The sequence below is a fragment of the Benincasa hispida genome, chromosome 5 (assembly GCF_027475165.1).
Source record: "Benincasa hispida cultivar pf3 chromosome 5, pf3_genome.v1.1, whole genome shotgun sequence".
Classification (NCBI taxonomy): Eukaryota; Viridiplantae; Streptophyta; class Magnoliopsida; order Cucurbitales; family Cucurbitaceae; genus Benincasa; species Benincasa hispida.
Genome location: NC_143482.1, coordinates 37,053,267 through 37,071,552, shown reverse-complemented (window position 1 = coordinate 37,071,552; position 18,286 = coordinate 37,053,267). Strand labels below are relative to the sequence as shown.

The following is an 18,286-nucleotide window of genomic DNA, read 5'->3' as shown; positions in this document are numbered from 1 at the left end:
CCAACAAGTGTTGCTGAAAAAAAAATTAATCTTATGCTTTAGGTACTTTATTTGCACAAAAGCTTCTCCTTCTGAATTCGATCTAGTTCTTCGTCAAGATGAGCTATCCATTTTCTACAAAGGGCCATGAAATAAATTTTTCCCAAGCATGCTCAATTTAAACTAATCAAATACTTTTTAATATAAGTTAATAAAAACTTTAATTAATGCTAAATACAAGATTGATGAAAATTAAAAAGTATGGAATAATAAATATAATCAATATTCATCCATCAAAAAAAGTAATCTAAAGCATGAAACTTAAATTAAATGCAAAATTAATTAGGAAATAGTTGGAGAAGAAAACACCGTAATTTTATAGTGGTTTGGTTGAACTCGACCTATATTCACTTTCCCAAGCATCTCTTGGGATTTTGAATAAAAATCTCCTTAGATTCTTTCCACGGATTAGATCGAACCACTACCTTACTCTATCGGGAATGGGTAGTGGTTGTAGTAATCCGGCAGGAGCTAATGCTTATACCTTGTTTTTTAACAAATCGTGCATTTCTCCACATAATTTTGTACATCTTTCTTCATCCCTTGCCAAAAGAGCTCCCCTATCATTCGGTTGTATGTTCTCAAGTACCCAGAGTGTCCCCCCATTAGGGAGTGATGGAATGTATGCAGTAGAGTTGGAATTAAGGAAGAGTTCTTAGAGATTACCAATCTATTCCTGTACAACAGTTTCCCTTGTTGCATCGAAAACTTGGGATGCCTGTCAGGGTCGCTACTGATTTCTTCAATGATCTTTTGCAAATCCAGGTCCTCATTTACCTCTTGCTGTATCAAATCCACGTCTAATATGTGATGCATTGAGAACATTTGAAGTAACACCTCCCTCTCTAACTCCGATTCTTCTGGGGCCTGTTTCCTCGACAGTTCATCAGCCGCTTTGTTGTTCAATTCTGGTTGATATAAAATTTCAAAGTCATACACCATGAGTTTCGTTAACCATCTCTGAAAATCTGGTTTAGGTTGTACACCTCGACAGTTCATCAGCCGCTCGTTGGTTTGAGATAACGGTGAAGCGTCTTCCTAATAAGTAATGCCTCCACTTTTGCACAACTAGGACAACCGCCATCAACTCCCTTTCGTAAACTAACTTGGCTTAAGCCTTCGCGGATAATGTTTGGTTGAAATATGCCACTGGCCGGCCTTCTTGGGATAAGATTGCTCTGAGCCCTGTTTTGGAGGCATCGATTTCAATGATGAATGGTTTATCAAAATTCGGTAGGGCTAACACTGGTAGCGTGGTCATTGTCTTTTTCAAGGATTTGAAGGCCTGATCTGCTTTGTCATTCTATTGAAAAGCATTCTTGTGTAATAGTTGATGTAACGGCTGAGTGATTTTGCCATAGTCCTTCACGAAGTGTCTGTAGTATCTAGTCAACCCCAGGAAACTTCTGAGTTCCCTCTGATTTCTTGGTCTGATCCACTCAAGCATCGCTTGTATCTTTTCTCTTTCAGCCTCTCCTCTGCTCCCTGCTCTGAGATCTAATGGCCGAGATACTGGATTCTTCTTTGGCCAAACACACTTCTTTTCATTCACAAACAATTGATTTACTTTCAAAACTTCAAATACCATTCCTAAATGTTTCATATGTGTATCCCAGTCCGGACTATACATATCACCAAGAAATACTAATACACACCTTCGGAGTAATGGTTGGAAAATTTGGTTCATCAATGACTGAAAAGTGGCTGGAGCGTTCGTGAGACCCAAGGACATGACTAGAAACTCAACGTCCTTCGTGAGTTCTAAAAGCAGTCTTGGGCATATCATCTTCTCTCATTCAGATTTGATGATATCCAAACCTTACGTCTAATTTTGAATATACTACCGACCCATGTAGTTCATCCAATAATTCTTCTATCACTGGCATGGGGAATTTGTCTGGGACCATTGCACAATTTAAACGCCTATAATCCACATAGAATCGCCAGGTCTCATCTTTCTTTCTTACTAACAACACAGGGCTAGAGAGTGGGCTATTACTGGTTCTGATGATTCCTGTGGCTAACATATCGTTCACCGAGATCGAACATTAATTGGGTTCTACCTTCATAGGTGGATTTCTCTTCATCGTTCCCCCCTTTTCTGGTATCATGATGCTCTTGGTGCCTCCCTTTTTCCAAACTTGCAGCTAGATCCTTCATTTGTGACCTTTCTTCGCCACTGTCCCCTATTTTCTTTACTCCCGAGTTTTCTGCCGATTCTATGTATGTCCCTTTCCCTTGCCGATCGACATTTCCTTCATGTCGCTCGAAAGCTTCTCCAGAGTTTTGTTCATATTGAGTAGCATTTCCTTGATGCCTTGCATCTCCTTCTCTGCTCCTTCAATGCATTCCTCCAACTGCCTCTGTGCCATGGCTAGCATCCGTCCCAGCTTGGAACGTGCTCTGATATCAAATATTAGGATCCCGGTTCACCTGCACAAGAACAACAGTAACACACACCAACTAGATACCTAACTCCAAGAATCAGGGTATTAGATCCCTCCCTGAGTTATGATATTAACCAGCAAACCTTATAGTCCTTAAGCGTTTCTAATGAAAGGAAATAACAGATGGAAAAGAACAACGATACTACAAGGCAGAAATGAAAAGGATACTCGGTTGTTCGAGAGGCCGATTCTCCCAAGGATTCACTCCCAAAGCATTCCCCTCCTTCTTTCCTTCTTCCCTGCAAGTCCTATAAATACCCAAACACTGGTCCCCCTTCCTCTGTACGGCTCCCCCAAATGCTCACTGCCCTCTAACGGTTTGTGCTTCCTATTTCCATTGTGGTCCCCTCCTGTTGATCCTCACTCTTTGTTTCTGTTAAAAAATAAAGAATAGGGAAGAGAAGAACAACAAAGTTATGTGGAAATCCTAGTACAGGAAGAAAAACCACGATATAAAGACTTTTCTTATTCTTTTAAATCTGATACACTGAATACACAGGGACACACTGTATAAATAGATAGTAGGAAACCCTAAGGGTCTTACACAATTACATAAATGCCCCTAGGTTAATAACCCTATTTTCAACAGTTTCCATATCCTTCCTCTTTTGTCCTTCCTCTCGTAGACTTCCATGATGGGTGGCCTCATAGACTCTTTCCACGGATTAGAGCCAAACCACTACCTTACTCCTTCGGATTCAAGAGCCAACCCAATCCTTTCCATATGTTAATATCAAACAGTTACAATGTCTAGAAGCTTTAATAACACACAATAAACTCTCTAAAAAGAATGGGTATACAAATTTGAGCTCTCACACTTTAATCCTCACAATACACGGAAAATATCTCTCCAGAATATGGTATTTTTCCGTTAGCTTTATCAGCTTCGTTTGAACTCTAATTTGGGCGATTCAAGATTGTCGCGCAAATCCCCAGGTGAAACAAATTTGAGAATGGGGAATAGAAGATGAATATAACCTCTGTGAAGAGTGAATTGGCTTTTGAGATTTTTTTTTGCAAGTCCGATAATAAAGCGCGAGAAACAGCTTCTTCCAATCAGTCATGATTATACTTCAACAAAGCCGGCACCTTTCCTACGCATGCTTCAGCTAAGCCTTACACGAAAAGAGACTTCACCCCTCTACTCCTTACATAACAACATTCCTTTTCCCTACATACAAAAAAACCTCTCCCACCAACTATTTGAGGGCACAATTCCTTCTTTACCCTCCTACTATACATCATCATAATTTGGGGCCTGACAATGTCCTCTTTTCGACCTCGAATTCACTGATGATACTATTTTTTTTTTTTTTTTTAGTTTGGGGTCTTTCTTAATCTTGAAGTAAATGTTAGATTCTTGTGTTGACCACATGTGATCCCAAGAAGGTGGGTAGGTGGGTTCTTGTGGTTTGCGAGATTGGATCTTTCCTTCATTCTATCTAAGTCTCCTTGTGGTGAACGTACCGAAGGCATATTTTGTTTTGGAACCCCATGGTAGATAAGAGGATAAAGAGATTTGTTTTTCGGAATAGACTTGTTTTTTTTTTCCCCCCTAAAAGAGGAATACTGACCATCATCTAATTCAGTTGGTGTTGAGTAGTATCCCATTTACTTTTTCCCCTTTTTTAAAGCCTCTTGTTCGGTGTGTAAGAGTTTTGAAAAGCGTATTGGAACTTTTTGTTGAGGGTGGAGAAGGGAAAAGGAGCACACCTTGTGAGTTGGGATGGGGGATTGGAGGGGGGGATCAGGTTGAGTCACAGAGATTCTTGTTTTCTTAATGCTGCAAACGTAGTGTTTAATGATGTGTAAACACATGTTGATGATGATCAACTTAACAGCCTTACAATCCAACCAGTCAGCTTGCAAAAGTTATACTTTCTGCTTTTGAACTACAATCGCTTTTGAGCTAGGCAGACTGGTAAACTCATCAGGAGCATAGTTGATTTGACAAGTATCACATGTTTTGCAATACTTTTCCTGCCTACTGATGAATAGTTTAGTTCCTTCCTATTTTTGTTCTTGTTCTTTGGTCCAAAGTCTAAGACCATGTTGTTTTAACTAAATAGGATCATATTTATTGCTTATGTTTTGGTTGGTTCCACTCAGGTAGTCCATGCCAAACGAGATTTGCACAACGTATTCATCAAAAAACTTTACAGGTATGTATCATTCTTCAACCATCTTGATTCTGCTTTTGGATGCTCGTGACCTTGTATGTATCCATAGAAGGAACTTCTTGACATTCTAAATTATGTTTCTCGTTTCGATGTAATGTTGTAAAACAGAGAGAACCTGTTTGAAGAGATGTTGCAGGAGCCTGATGAGGTGGCAATGAAGAGAAAGCGTACTAGGGAAACTCTTCGTGTACTTCAGCAGGCTTTTCGGGTATGGTTTTCCTGGCCACATGACACGTGCCGGTGCTTGCATCTTGATATGATGAAAGATCTTTCATGATGGAAACTATTCAGCGTCGAAATAACATAAAATAAAATAACCACTCGGATGTTGAGTTCTGTAAGAGTCTATATATGAAATGGAAAAAGAAAGAGGGGAAAAGAAAAAGAATAATATACGATCAAATCTCATAAGAGAATGGGATGAATCTCACAAGAGATAAAGGGGTTGGGTAATAAAACATCTAGATGGATTCATAACCATCATAATTAGATGAAATTGTTCATAGAACAAAAAAGCCTGGAGTTGCAATTTAAGGGGTTGGGTAATAAAACATCTAGACAGATGGATTCATAGCCATCATAATTAGATGAAATTGTTCATAGAACAAAAAAGCCTGGCAATTTAGTAAACATTGAGAAAACATTTGAGGGTTCTATCATGTTTCCCATTGAAATAAATTTTTCAGTTCAGTTTGCTGTTTGATCGTGACATTCACATGCATGAAGTTCTATGAATATATCTTCTTCTCAATGATTGCAGACATTGGACGAACTACCTCTGGAGGCTGAAACCGTTGAAAAGGGATACAATGTGGGTGCCGATCCAACAGGACTACCGAGGATCCATGGATTGCCAACATCATCAATGTATTCTACATCCAATTCCAGTGATTCATATTCTGCTTCTCCAAGGCATCTGAAATCCCGTAAGTCGTCTCATTCAGGGGAACTCTTGTCTCCATTCCATCCTAATGCTGATTCTAATGGAAATGGATTCCCATAAACGCCAGGAAATTATACGTCTACCGATCTGTAAGACTTCGAATGTGCATAAGAGACACCGATCATTACCGAATGAAGGCAATATATTTGATTTACTGCTTGACCAGATTTTGGAGTTTTACCATCCACAACTGAATTGTTGGGGCGCTAGTTCTTTCTACTAAGATTAAATCCAAGATATAAACATCTTTTCTCTACACATCCTCCTGTGTACCTTGATATATTTTAGTATTAGATTGCATTATTTATGAAGCTGCTATTAGAATAAATAGGAAGCAGAGGAACTAGTCATTCCATTTTTGGAAGTTAGCTGGTTGTAAAAATATATTGCCAGTGAAATTGTTCAGATTTTGGAATCAATGTCTAATTTTGGCATCTCCTATAGTTCATCAGTTGTAATTTTCCCTTTTTCTGATTCACTTCATATCTGTAACTCTGCTGCTCCACATCATATCTTATTGAGGGTATTTGTATGTTTGGATATTAGTTGGGGCTTTTCAGCCCAAACTTCTGTAATTGCAATTTTGAGGTGATCTTGTGTCACTAAATAATGAGCTGTTTTCAATTCCACCTACGCAATACAGGATTGATTCCAACCTTGCCAATTAATGAACAAAGCTGAGAAGATCTCTCTCTCCCTCTTCAATTTTCTTTCCATCTCCTATTCTCTCTCTTTACATTGCAAATAATTCAACTTTAACACCTAAAAAATGAGGAAGTAAAATGACTTGAACTACTTTCATGTTTACATAGTTTACACTACACAGGGATGAAAGTCTTCTAGCCAACCATTAACTAGAAGGAAAATTCATTGTTCGAGGGATTAGAAGATTTGAGTGGTGGTTGAACGAGCAGTGATTTCAGATCAGTCCTCACTTCAATTGATTTGAGAAAACTACCGGAGGTCTTCTCGTCAAGATAGTGATATTCTTTTCAATGAATAGGCTTTAAAATAAAGCCCCATTAGTATGTAGGAAAAGAATCTTCAGGGATGGTCAGTCCATTAGTTTGGGCTGAAGTTAACACCAACATGAGAGGGTTGTTGATATTTCCATTCTAAAATTACCAAAAAAATAATTTTTTTCTGATATTAACCTAACAAACTAATGGCACATTTGGGTGAAATAACCTTTAGCTAGGTGAAATTATCAAAAAATAAATAAATAAATAATGCGCACACTGAAAAGTCTATCTCCATCTTGCTCTCTTGCTCTCCCTCTCTCTCTCTTCCTTCACTCAAATCACTATCCTCTCTCTCTCCCTCTCATAACTTCACTCTCATTCCTGCTCTTCTTTTCCTCATTCAGAGTTGGGTGCATGGTTTTTTGCTGAAGTTAATCTCGTTGGAGAAGAAGATACAAAGAAAGAGCGAAAAAGAAAAAAAGAAAAGAAGAAAAAACAATTTTGCCAAAATTGGTTGTGCTTGGGCTAAAGGAAAAAGGAAAAAAAAAGAAAAAAGAGTTCTTACCAAAGTTGGTCGTCAGAAAAGAAGAATAAAGTAGGAAAGAGACAAAATAGTTTTGCCGAAGTCAGTCCACCGGAGAAGTAGTCGCACTCGAGAAGAAAGAAAGAGGAGGAAAGAAATCAAAGGCAAATTCGTAACTTCACTCTTGACATTAACAAAAGGTCATTTGATATTTTTTTAAAAAACCGAATCAATTGGCATTTTGGACTTTAAAAATGGATTATCCATATAAATTTCTCTAAATGCTCCCTCAATACTTAAAAAACAAGGATTCTCAAGTAAAAATAACTTAGAAAATCTTCTATTTGAATTTCCCAATTTTTATGAGTATATACCAACTTTTATAATTGGTTGATAACTGCATCGACACATCCACAAAATTGAGACTACAAAATTTCCTTCTACAAAGTACATACAAACTTTTGTTGTGCCATCCTATATCCTAGATTCACTTACCTTTGTAAACTAATTTGTTTTATGAATTAACTCACTGCAACTAACCATTTTTTTTTTTTTTTTTTTTTTTAAATTTAACACATAGTAAGGGACACCAACTACTATCCAACCAACACATTTATTTTCAAGCTATGTTTCCAAGCTAAAGAGTGATAATTCGTCTGTGTTACATTACTTATCCTACCCACTTCTTTATGGAGAAACATCAATGCAGACTACAAAAATTGCAGTACTCTAAAACACTTAATTGGCTTCATTTAGATTTAGTCATCCATAATTCTTTCAATGCCTTGCAATATGCAGTCTATTATGTGGACTCTAGTTAAAGATTGACGGCTAAAATTAATTAATCATACACTAAAAACCATTCATAAATGTATCATTTCTCCCATTTCATTCATGGGTGAAAAGCCAAAAAATGAGAGACTTCCAAGAGTTAAAGGGCAATAGAAGCAGGGCAAGACCTGAAGAAAGATAACCGCACTATTTCCAAGCTTTTGTTGGGCTCCAATGAAACTATTACTTATAATTCATAAGATCCTAAAACATAAGGATGCAGCCACAAATCATACATCACCATAGCATATGCATAATTGGAAGAAGTGGGGAAAGGGTCAAAGAGAACCATAATAAATGAGAAAGTTGGACACCAATAAAATCGTACTTGTACTTCACGGAAAGCTCTTCCAAAAACCTGAATGAAAATCCAAGATCAAAGACAAGAACGGTAACGATCTGGCTCCCAAGGACTTAAATTAGGTCGTTACTATAGATATGCATGCATACAATTCAAATTGACATCTTTTCATGACATAGTAAAACCAAATAAGTAGCATAAAATAATTAACTTTATTAAAACTACATAACTAAAATTCATGTAGCAAGGTACCCTTAAAACCATAAAACAAAACTAGAAAATTATTTCAAAAAGTCTAAAGCACAAATATCAAAACTTCGAGTTCAAACTTAAGACTAGAAATTTTAAAATATAAAATCCTGAAAACATGACCGGAAACATATGACTAGTCCCAGTGGCTCGATTACGGATTTTGCCTGTTATTTGCCGGCGTGTTCTTACTCTTACCTGAAAAGTAAACATGAGAAAGAATGAGTATAAAATACTTAGTAAGTAACCCCACTATCATGGTCAGGCTAAACATCTATGTCCTCTAGATGCCACTCTCTGGTGAGATGTGCATAAACCTCTACTTTCTATGGGATGACTAACTAGTGGTTAGTTGAACCCACTCTACCGTAGATTAGGTGTACCAAAAAACCTCTGTTGAATCTGAAGGAAACACAAACCTTTGATGAAGTCTCGAAGGAGATCATCACCTCTGGTGAATCTCGAAGGAAACACGAACTTCCAGTGAATCTCGAAAGAAACATAAACCTCTGGTGAAATCCCAAAGGAGATCACCACCTCTGGTGAATCCCCAAAGAAACGCAAACCTCTGGTGAATCGCGAAGGAAACACAAACATTTGATGAGATCCCGAAGGAGATCACCACCTCTAGTGGGTATCTAATTATGGGCAGGGGTACCTATCATTATTATAAACTAAACGTGCATCATAAACATAATCCCACGCACATTCATATACATATCATCATGCTCAATATTCATCTAACAAATCATATAAAGAAAATAATTTAGTTCATGCTTGCACTCATAACTTGTTTCAAAACATGATCAAGATCAGCTTATCTATCCTCGTGCATCTCGATGCAAATAGTCTTTGAATCCTCAGAATTAATCTTAAATTTATAGTCTGGCACAAAGTCGATTCCAGTAGTAAGATTTTAACTCAAATTTTGGTCACAAAAATAGTCCACGAAAATAATCTCCTCAAAACTTTTGTAAGACTTTAATCCGTTCCAGCCGTGATGCCTCCGTTCCAGCCGAGCGTGGGTGGGAGTTTCAGTCAAAGAGTTCCTATGGGTGGAAGATTTGAGGTGAGGGAGTCATCTTCTTCGTATCTTGGACAAAAACTTGACTATATCCAAGAACGATTCACCCAACTTCAACTCCAGATTAAACAACAAAACGAATCTGTTCAGCAACAAATAGCCACCCTAGGAGAAGCTCTTGGAACGACCTCGAATGTCCAGTCAGAACTCCCTTCCAGTGTACCAATTTACTCAGGAAATCCGATAACTTCTTTCCTTACTTTACCTACAACAAATTTATTTTCTGGTGCTATGGGAAATTCTGCGAGTTTTATTGTTCGGGAAAAATTAAATGGTCACAATTATTTTTCGTGGTCTCAATCTATTAAAATGGCCCTCGAGGGTCGTCATAAATTCGATTACCTGAAGGGTGAAATACTGAAACCGAGACCAGGTGACCCCCAAGAATGTATCTGAAAATGAGAGGATTCCTTACTCCGGTCTATTTTAGTAGGTATTATGGAGCCTCAGATTGGAAAACCTCTATTATATGTTGCCACTACACGAGATATTTGGGATGTTGTTCAGAAGCTGTATTCCAAACGGCAAAATGCTTCCCGACTCTATATTTTATGCAAGCAAGTTCACGAGTGCAAGCAGGGAACAATGGATGTTATAGCTTACTTCAACAAGTTGTATCTTCTCTGGCAAGAGATGGACCTATGTCGCGAGATGGTCTGGGATTGTCCTTGTGGGGGAGTCCAACATTTCAAGTGTGAGGAAAATAATCGTGTATATGATTTCCTCGTTGGGCTGAACTTGATGTTTGATGCAGTACGGAGCCGAATACTGGGACATTGTCCGATACCATCCCTGATGGAAGTTTTCTATGAACTTCTCCTCGAGGAGGAAAGGTTTAATGCTATGAATAATATGCCGATTTCATCAACTGATTCTGTTGCTTTTAAGACGTCAGGTCTTGTGTCTTTCAGGGAGTGAGACTTGATCCCAAGTACTGTTCTTCTCAAGAGCTCTCATTTCCTCCATAACTACAGCTTTCCACTCAAGAATCTCCATTGCCACATGTAAACTACTTGGTATTATTACTATATCCAGGTTTGTGGTAAGAGCCTTGAATTCGAGTGACAAGTTACTGTAAGAGATGTAACTATGCATAGGACACTTTATACAGGATCTAGTACCTTTCCTTGAGGCAATGGGAAGATTCATGACTTTTTATCTTGTCCAACCGTTCAAGACATTCAGTATTCTGCTCCAGGGCTTTATCTTCTGAGGGATCTTTCACACATTCATCTTCCCTTGTAACACTCTCTGGAGTCGTTTCCTCAACACAGTTATTTTCAATCGCAACTCCACTGCACATGGCGTCCTTGGCACAACATCGACAATTTCTTCATTTTTACCCACATTGCACGTATCATTCTTAGAACAAACATCAATATCATTAGAGATAGGAATACAAGTACCTGGAGCTGACGCTGGGTCAGACTTGTGGATCGAAGCCGGAGAAGCAACAAGTGGCACTGTTTCCTTCCTAAGATTCTTCCTAAAGTATGTTATCCATGGGACTTCATTGGTGGGGAGAACCGTGTCATTACTTCTTGAGGTAAGCTCAGGTTCAGATGACAACTCTAATGGAATTGGAGATGTGGACCAATTAGTCTCTACACTAAAACTCTCCCCTTGAAGATGACTAATAGGAAAAAAAGGCCGATACTCGAGAAAGGTAACATCCATGGAAACGAAATACTTTTGAGAAGGTGGGTGGTAACATTTATACCCACGTCGATGGAGAGTATACCCAGCAAACACAAATTTCTAAGCACGAGGGATAAACTTTGTGCGATTAGGATCGTGGGATGTACAAAAACAACACACCCAAACACCCGAAGTGGCACGTCAGGGATAAGGCAGGTGGTTTGATACAACTCTTTGAAATAGTCAAGAGGGGTGTGAAATTTTAGGACATGAGAAAACATGCGATTAATCAGATGGGCTGCAATAAAGATAACATCCCCCCATAAATAGGAAGGAAAGGAAGTGGACAACATTAGGGAACGAGCAACTTCAACTAAATGACGATTCTTTCGTTCAGCCACTCCATTTTGCTGAGAGGTGTACACACAAAAACTTTGGTGGACAACCCCCTTAGATGCTAGGAAATCCCAAAAGGAATTGTTGAAGAATTCACGCCTGTTATCACTCCGTAAAATGAAAATTTTCGTGTTGAACTGGGTCTCCACAATGGTATAAAACTATTGGAACACAAATGATACCTCGGACTTATCTGTAAGAAGGAAGACCCAGGTAAGCCGAGTGTGATCATCAATAAAGGTCACGAACCAACGTTTGCCAATACCGATGGTGATAGGTGAAGGACCCCAAACATCACTATGGATAAGGGTGAAAGGACTTATGGCTTGTAAGGCTCAGAGTAAAACGAGACACGATGTTGTTTGACCCCAATACACACATCACAAGTTAAAGAAGAAATATCAACATTACGAAACAAATGAGGGAATAAATATTTCATGTATTGAAAACTAGGATGCCTAAGGCGAAAATGCCATAACATAAAATCTTTTTCAGAAGTAGAATAACAAGAAGAAACGAAACTGGCCCTAAAACAATCCCTAAAGGAAGCATTTGCAATCAAGAAATAAAGCCTCTTATCGTGTCGGACAGTGTCAAACGGCATCCCCGAGCTTAGATCCTAAAATAAAACAGAATCAAGTGAGGAAACAGCTTGACAACCTAGATTTCTTGTAATTTTACTGACAAATAAGCAATTTTTGGAACATGTAGCACATCCCATAACATTAAGCCCTCAAATGGTGAAAGATGGCCCTATTCTGCAACCGGAGCAAATGACCCAACTGCAATTCTAATTCTTTCATTACCAACACTCGGACAATACAAAATGAACTGATCACATGAGTCAGTTAGATGGTCCATAGCTCCTGAATCAATAATCCATGGTTTTTTACCATTGACACTAATAAGACCAAAGGACTGAATCGTACCTGACTATGTAATGGCACTGACACCAACAACACGTGAATTATTCTGACCATCTACCGAAGGTTGAGTCTGAGGATTTCCACTCGCTGAATCACTCACAATAGTTTTTCCAGGGTTTGACTTATCATGTGACTGACGTCGTCTGCTATTCGGAGGTCTTCCATGCAACTTCCAACATTGATCTTTAGTATGCCATGACTTTTTGCAGTGTTCACAAACAGAAGGGGATTTACTATTCTGTTTATCACTCTCAGATTCAGAAGACTTTGTAGTAAAGGCAGCAAAATCGGTTGAGGAGATTATGGGGTTATTCATGACACTTGATCTGTCTTCTTCCAGACAAACCTTCGAGCAAACCTCCGCAAGGGAGGGTATTGGATGCTGTCCCAATATCCAACTACGTACATCATCGAACTTAGAATTCAACCCAGCAAGAAAGTCATACACTCAATCTGTTTCCTCAATCTTGAAATGTGTACTCATCCACACGGACAATCCCAGACCATCTCACGACACAAGTCCATCTCCTGCTACAGTATAGATAATTTATTAAAGTAGGACGTCACATCCATTGATCCATGTTTACATTCATGGACCTGTTTATGTAATGTGTACAGTAGAGAGGCATTTTGTCTCTTTGAATATAATTTCTGCACTGCATCCCAGATATCCCAAGCGGTTGAAGCATACAGTAATGACTTGCCAATTTATGGTTCAATGCTATTAACTAATATTGATCGTAACAAAGAATCCTCTGCTTTCCAGATGTGTTCTTGAGGGTCACTAGGTCTTAGCTTTGGTATCTCACCCGTTAGGTAGCCAAATTTATAACATCCCTCGAGAGCCTTCGTAGAAATTAGTGGCCCCACCAACGTTGATGTTGTCGTCGTAATACAGGCAATCGTTGAACAATACTTCCAGACCACGTTACCACATCTTCTTTAGCCAGCACCACTCATGGCTGCAACAGGACCCTGCCCAGATTGAGTCGCCTAGCAGATCGGCTCCAACCGCCCAGTCAAGACCCACCAGACACACTCGATCCAGTCGCAGTCGAACGTTCCAGCTGCCGTTGGCTTCGACCGAGCCGCCATCCATCTGTACTCGCACCAATCGTTGTCCTTTCCGTCAGGTGCAGTCGGAGTCGAAGCCGGTCAAGCCGACCACCACGCAGCTGACTCCCTTCAACCAGTGCGGCTAGATTCCCACACCGGAGCCGGTTCTCGAATCAACCCAGTTTTTGTTCCTCCATTCGATCAACATGGATCTGATCGTTTGCGTAGCGCTTGGGTGAATAGCCTCACAACCGCACCAAGCAGCAGCGGCGCGCCTCGCGGTCTGATCCCGGTGGCTTCAAGTGGCGGCACTAGCACCAATCAGCCAATAGGCTTTGAGTTTGGAGAGTCAGTTTCTTGGACAGCAATCGACTCTAGGGAATCAGGGTAATATAGATCCCGTAAGTTTTTCCCCAAATGAGGTCCAACGACAGTTTGCTCATCTTCAACAGCAAATTGTAACTTTCGGAGCAGTTCTTGGTGCAAACTCGCAACCAATTCACCCAGATCTCTCGGCCAATTTACCAATGTATTCTGAGAATCCGGTAAATTCTTTCCCTACTTTACCCACAATAAATTTTTTGTCTGGATCAATGGGAAACTCTGCAAGGTTTATTATTGGAGAAAAGCTAAATAGCCAGAACTATTTCTCCTGGTCCCAATCGATCAGGATGGCTATGATACCATGATGAAAATGATGGAAGAAGTGAACACAATGTTTTACGTGGAAAACCCTAGAACAGGGAGAAAAAATCACGATGCTAGACTATTTTTTTATTATTTTTTGATGATCTCAACACAAGAGCGACAACTCAAATAAATAGACCAGTAGGAAACCCTAGGTCAAGGCTAATCTACAAAACTGCCCCTAGGGCTACAACACTTATTTTCAAACATATGCCATAATACACTGAGATCTTATTGCCTAAGTTACCCTGCAACTAGCTAGCTTGCACCCAGGATGATAACTAGATGACAGGTAAGTTATCATAATATACAAAATAATGTAGGTTAAATAACTCATTGTAAAATTTGATGGGTGAAACTCATTTTTACTCTTTTTTTTTTTTAATTAAACATTGACATATGATGTGGATCAATTGCTTCTTATGTTAAAATAAAAATAATAATGATTCAAAACTAAGATGATTACAAAGCTTACAATAAGAGATTCAAAACTAGGGTTTTATTTTATTCTACAACAAAATAAAACCCTAGGTCCATGCTTTTGAATTATCATACTCAATTACAGGTGGAGGATACCAAATCGGATTGATCTAGTATCATTGAAATCTAGAGAAAAATATGTACAAGAATACGTGAACGAAATGGTCAATTCAACCAAACACACAAATGAGACAATCCCTCCAGGTGAGCAACAAAGATGACAAAAATACGTGGCCTATTGAAAACCATAACTCATGAGTTAGATATGGTATCTATCTATTGTGTACTCTATCATGCCCCCACTGCCACAACAAGTCATGGACTAATTAACTTGGATAACTTAAAAGGATCGTTTTATATTTAAATAGTCTTTAATTAATCATATGTTTAACGACGTGATTTCAGAATTGATTAATATAAATGAGAAAAAAATTATTCTAGAATTCATAAGAACAATTACTATCCCAATCAAATATCTGCCCAGAATACAGTTTTCATGGAACTATTGACTATAGAATGGACAAAATGAATTGTTTTAGTGGCTATAATTGGCATAACATTAAACATAGCATCTATACATTTGATAATGGTTGAAGCACTAAAGGGATCAGACTAAAATAGATAAGCATGTGTCAAATTTAACCTCATCTTGCAATGTGTTCTACTTAGATATGGTAGAGATAACTATTTTAGATGTAAATTTCAAATATCTAAAATGAGTTATAAGCATGTGAAGACAATAATGCATCCTATAAAAGCACAGAACCATTGTTTATGCAGGAAGTTTGAATGAACCAAAAATATGTTGGACAGCAAACTTTATCAATAAATGCACACAATCTAACAGATTAAACCTAACAAACTAATAAATGTCAACTTTAATCTCTACTGGCCAAATTGAACTACAGCAAGGAAACAAAGAAAAAAAAACACATACTACTTCATATCAATTGTAATTCAAAATACCTGTTGTTGAGAAAGGTAGCATATAAACTTAATACTCACTTCGTATCAATTGTAATTCAAAATATCTCCGTTGTTGAGACATAGACAGTGTCCTGTTTATTCAAGCAAAACCAACCTAACAATAAATTGCCCAAAAAAAAAAAAGTTGTACAATTATTATAACTACTAATGAAGTTAATAACTGTTTCCTTTTCTTTACCAAATGAAGATGGTTTCTTTGATAATTCAATATTGCCCACATAAAATGCCAAAAATTAATTTCTGGCCAAATTAGAGAAGGAGAATACAAATAACATAAAGAGGTCTGCCACAAAAGGAAATTACTCAAACGAGCCTCTCCAGATGTGCGAATTAACATATCGGGGTTATGGAGTAACTGCATTATACATATGCTTCTCAACATCCGGTAATGTTATGGAGTTCTCACCATTTTCAGCCACTGCTAATTTGCCTAAATCATATCCTACTCCATTTGCACTCTTCGAATTGATCTCATTCCATTTCTCTTCACAAGACCTTTGAACAGATAGCAAGTTCATCAGTGGAAGTGTAAGCGATACAGATAGCAAGTTCTGCTCTGCTATTGTTTCTGGTGGCTACCGTAGCTCTTTCAACTGCTCTCCTAACAGGTTCACTCAATAAATTTAAGTTTCCTAAAAAGTGAAGTCTAACTCCATATTGATTCACAAGGCTTTCTTCTCTTATCAACAATTCAACTTTTTCCAACATCAGATCCATCACACTTTGAACTTCCTCTGGACTTTTTCTAAAATTATCAATGCTGAAGGCATAGACTGTCACACACTTCACACCCAATTCATAGCAGTACTTGAGCATGAACGTCAAAGCCAAATGCCCAATCCTATGGCCAGCCCCTTCTGCCAACTTCTTTTTCTTGGCAAATCTACTATTCCCATCCATGATGAAAGCAACATGAACAGGAATCGAACCCATTGATAGAACAATGAAAGTGAATCTCCTAAATAAACTAATTACATGTTCGAAGATTTGATTAAGTATAACCCAAAATTTCGTACACATATTTCCAACTCTCATTCTTTCCAACTCTCATTCTGTTTGGATTGCTTGATGGGTAGCACCAAGACGCCTGTCAATGAAGCCAAGATTTATTAAATAGAAAAGAAAACCTTAATTTCACTCCTATCTACAACTTTCTTGATGGTATAAATGTATTGAACCATAAATCTACAGTTTAATCTTCGAATTTTGGGGCAGAAATTATCCCCAATCAGATGGAGCTCCCCAAAGAAAACACCCCATCTATCCATCAAATCGTAATAAATGTAAGAGAGAGAGACCTCACCAATTCTATTAGAAAGAATAGAGGTGAAAGCCTAGTTCAAGTAAAATGGCGACATGGGTGGTCATAAAATAGCGAAGAAAGATTAGAAAAAAAACAAGAAACATATAATCTCTCAGTTTAATCGATAAGAAAAAAAAAACATAAATTTTTAATCGATAAAACATATAAAAAGAAAAGAAATCTAGCCTGTTCAACTAGCAAGAACGTAAGTCAAGGCGAAAACTGACAAAAAAAAAACAAGAAATGCATAATCTATCAGTTTAATCGGTAAAAAAAATATTAAAGAGCAGAAATATTTCGTAAGTGAAGACGAAAACTGACAACAAAGAGATGGGGAAAGAACTAAACAAAAACAAGAAATGCATAATCCATCAGTTCAATCGGCCAAAACAAAATATGAAAGAACAGAAACATATAACTAGGAAGAACCTAAATGAAGGCGAAAAATCACAAGAGAGAAGGGAAAGAAAGAATACTTGGAGTTGCTAAGTGCCGGTGTCGACTGAGAAAGAGACCAGAGCGCCCTGCGGAGGTGTGTTGGAGAACGAACTGTGCCATCAGATATATATTATTATTTAAATATTGTGAGTTTTTTTTTTTGGGGATTTTCAAAATAAAATAAAAAATAAAAAATTATTTATACAAAATAGCAAAATTTTAGTCTTCTTTTCTAAAAATTGATAGTTCTTGGGTTGGGTTGGGTTGAAAGACTTTTTAGACATTCGGTTTGTAAATTTTTTCAATCCAAATAACCTTGGTTAAAAAATGAACCCAATCCAACCCAACCATAAAATATTTGGGTTGGGTTGGGTTGGTTCGGGTTAATCGGATCATTTATCTAAAATTTTGTTCTAAAAAGAAAAAAAACTTAAATATGTAAAAATCTAATTTAATTATTTTCATATATTGAATTAAAATTAACAACCCAATTTTAATTTATATAGTGAAAATTTTCTTTCTAAAGTACAAAGAAACTTGTTGAAGAATAAATTATTCAAAAGATATTGGAATTAAATAAAATTAAAATCAATATATGTATAAATAATTGTGTTATAAATAATAAAAATATATATTTTAAAGTTAATAATAAATTCGGGTTCGTTCGGGTTGGTTTGAGTTATATTAGGTAAACCCATGAACCAACCTAACTCATAAAATGTTCATTTATTTGAACCCAACCCAACCCAAATGAGTTGATAACCCAACCCAAACCGCACGGGTTGGGTTGGATTAATTGGTTTTTTCAAGCCATTG

At 37.7% G+C, this 18,286-nt stretch overlaps 2 protein-coding genes and 1 pseudogene across 6 annotated transcripts in view; 2 read left to right on the top strand and 1 right to left on the bottom strand.

Moving 5' to 3' along the window:
- The window catches only part of LOC120077951 (dynamin-related protein 3A-like), a 66,375-nt gene extending 60,098 nt beyond the window's left edge, over nucleotides 1–6,277 (top strand). For 3 of the 5 annotated variants that reach the window (XM_039032086.2, XM_039032085.2, XM_039032088.2), the window contains 3 exons: nucleotides 4,596–4,648; nucleotides 4,775–4,874; nucleotides 5,427–6,277. In XM_039032086.2, the coding sequence (XP_038888014.2) occupies nucleotides 4,596–4,648; nucleotides 4,775–4,874; nucleotides 5,427–5,669 (396 nt within the window). In that variant the 3' untranslated portion in view covers nucleotides 5,670–6,277. The remainder of the gene's footprint in view (nucleotides 1–4,595; nucleotides 4,649–4,774; nucleotides 4,875–5,426) is intronic. The other 2 variants (XM_090313892.1, XM_039032087.2) reach the window with 1 other exon arrangement.
- Nucleotides 6,278–9,997: 3,720 nt separating this feature from the next.
- On the top strand, nucleotides 9,998–10,477 carry LOC150036083 (uncharacterized). Its single transcript, XM_090313559.1, has one exon. The coding sequence runs from the start codon at nucleotides 9,998–10,000 to the stop codon at nucleotides 10,475–10,477; it is 480 nt and encodes a 159-aa protein (XP_090169685.1).
- A 3,419-nt stretch (nucleotides 10,478–13,896) lies between these two features.
- On the bottom strand, nucleotides 13,897–16,764 carry LOC150036082 (dehydrodolichyl diphosphate synthase CPT3 pseudogene; annotated as a pseudogene).
- Nucleotides 16,765–18,286: the final 1,522 nt, after the last annotated feature.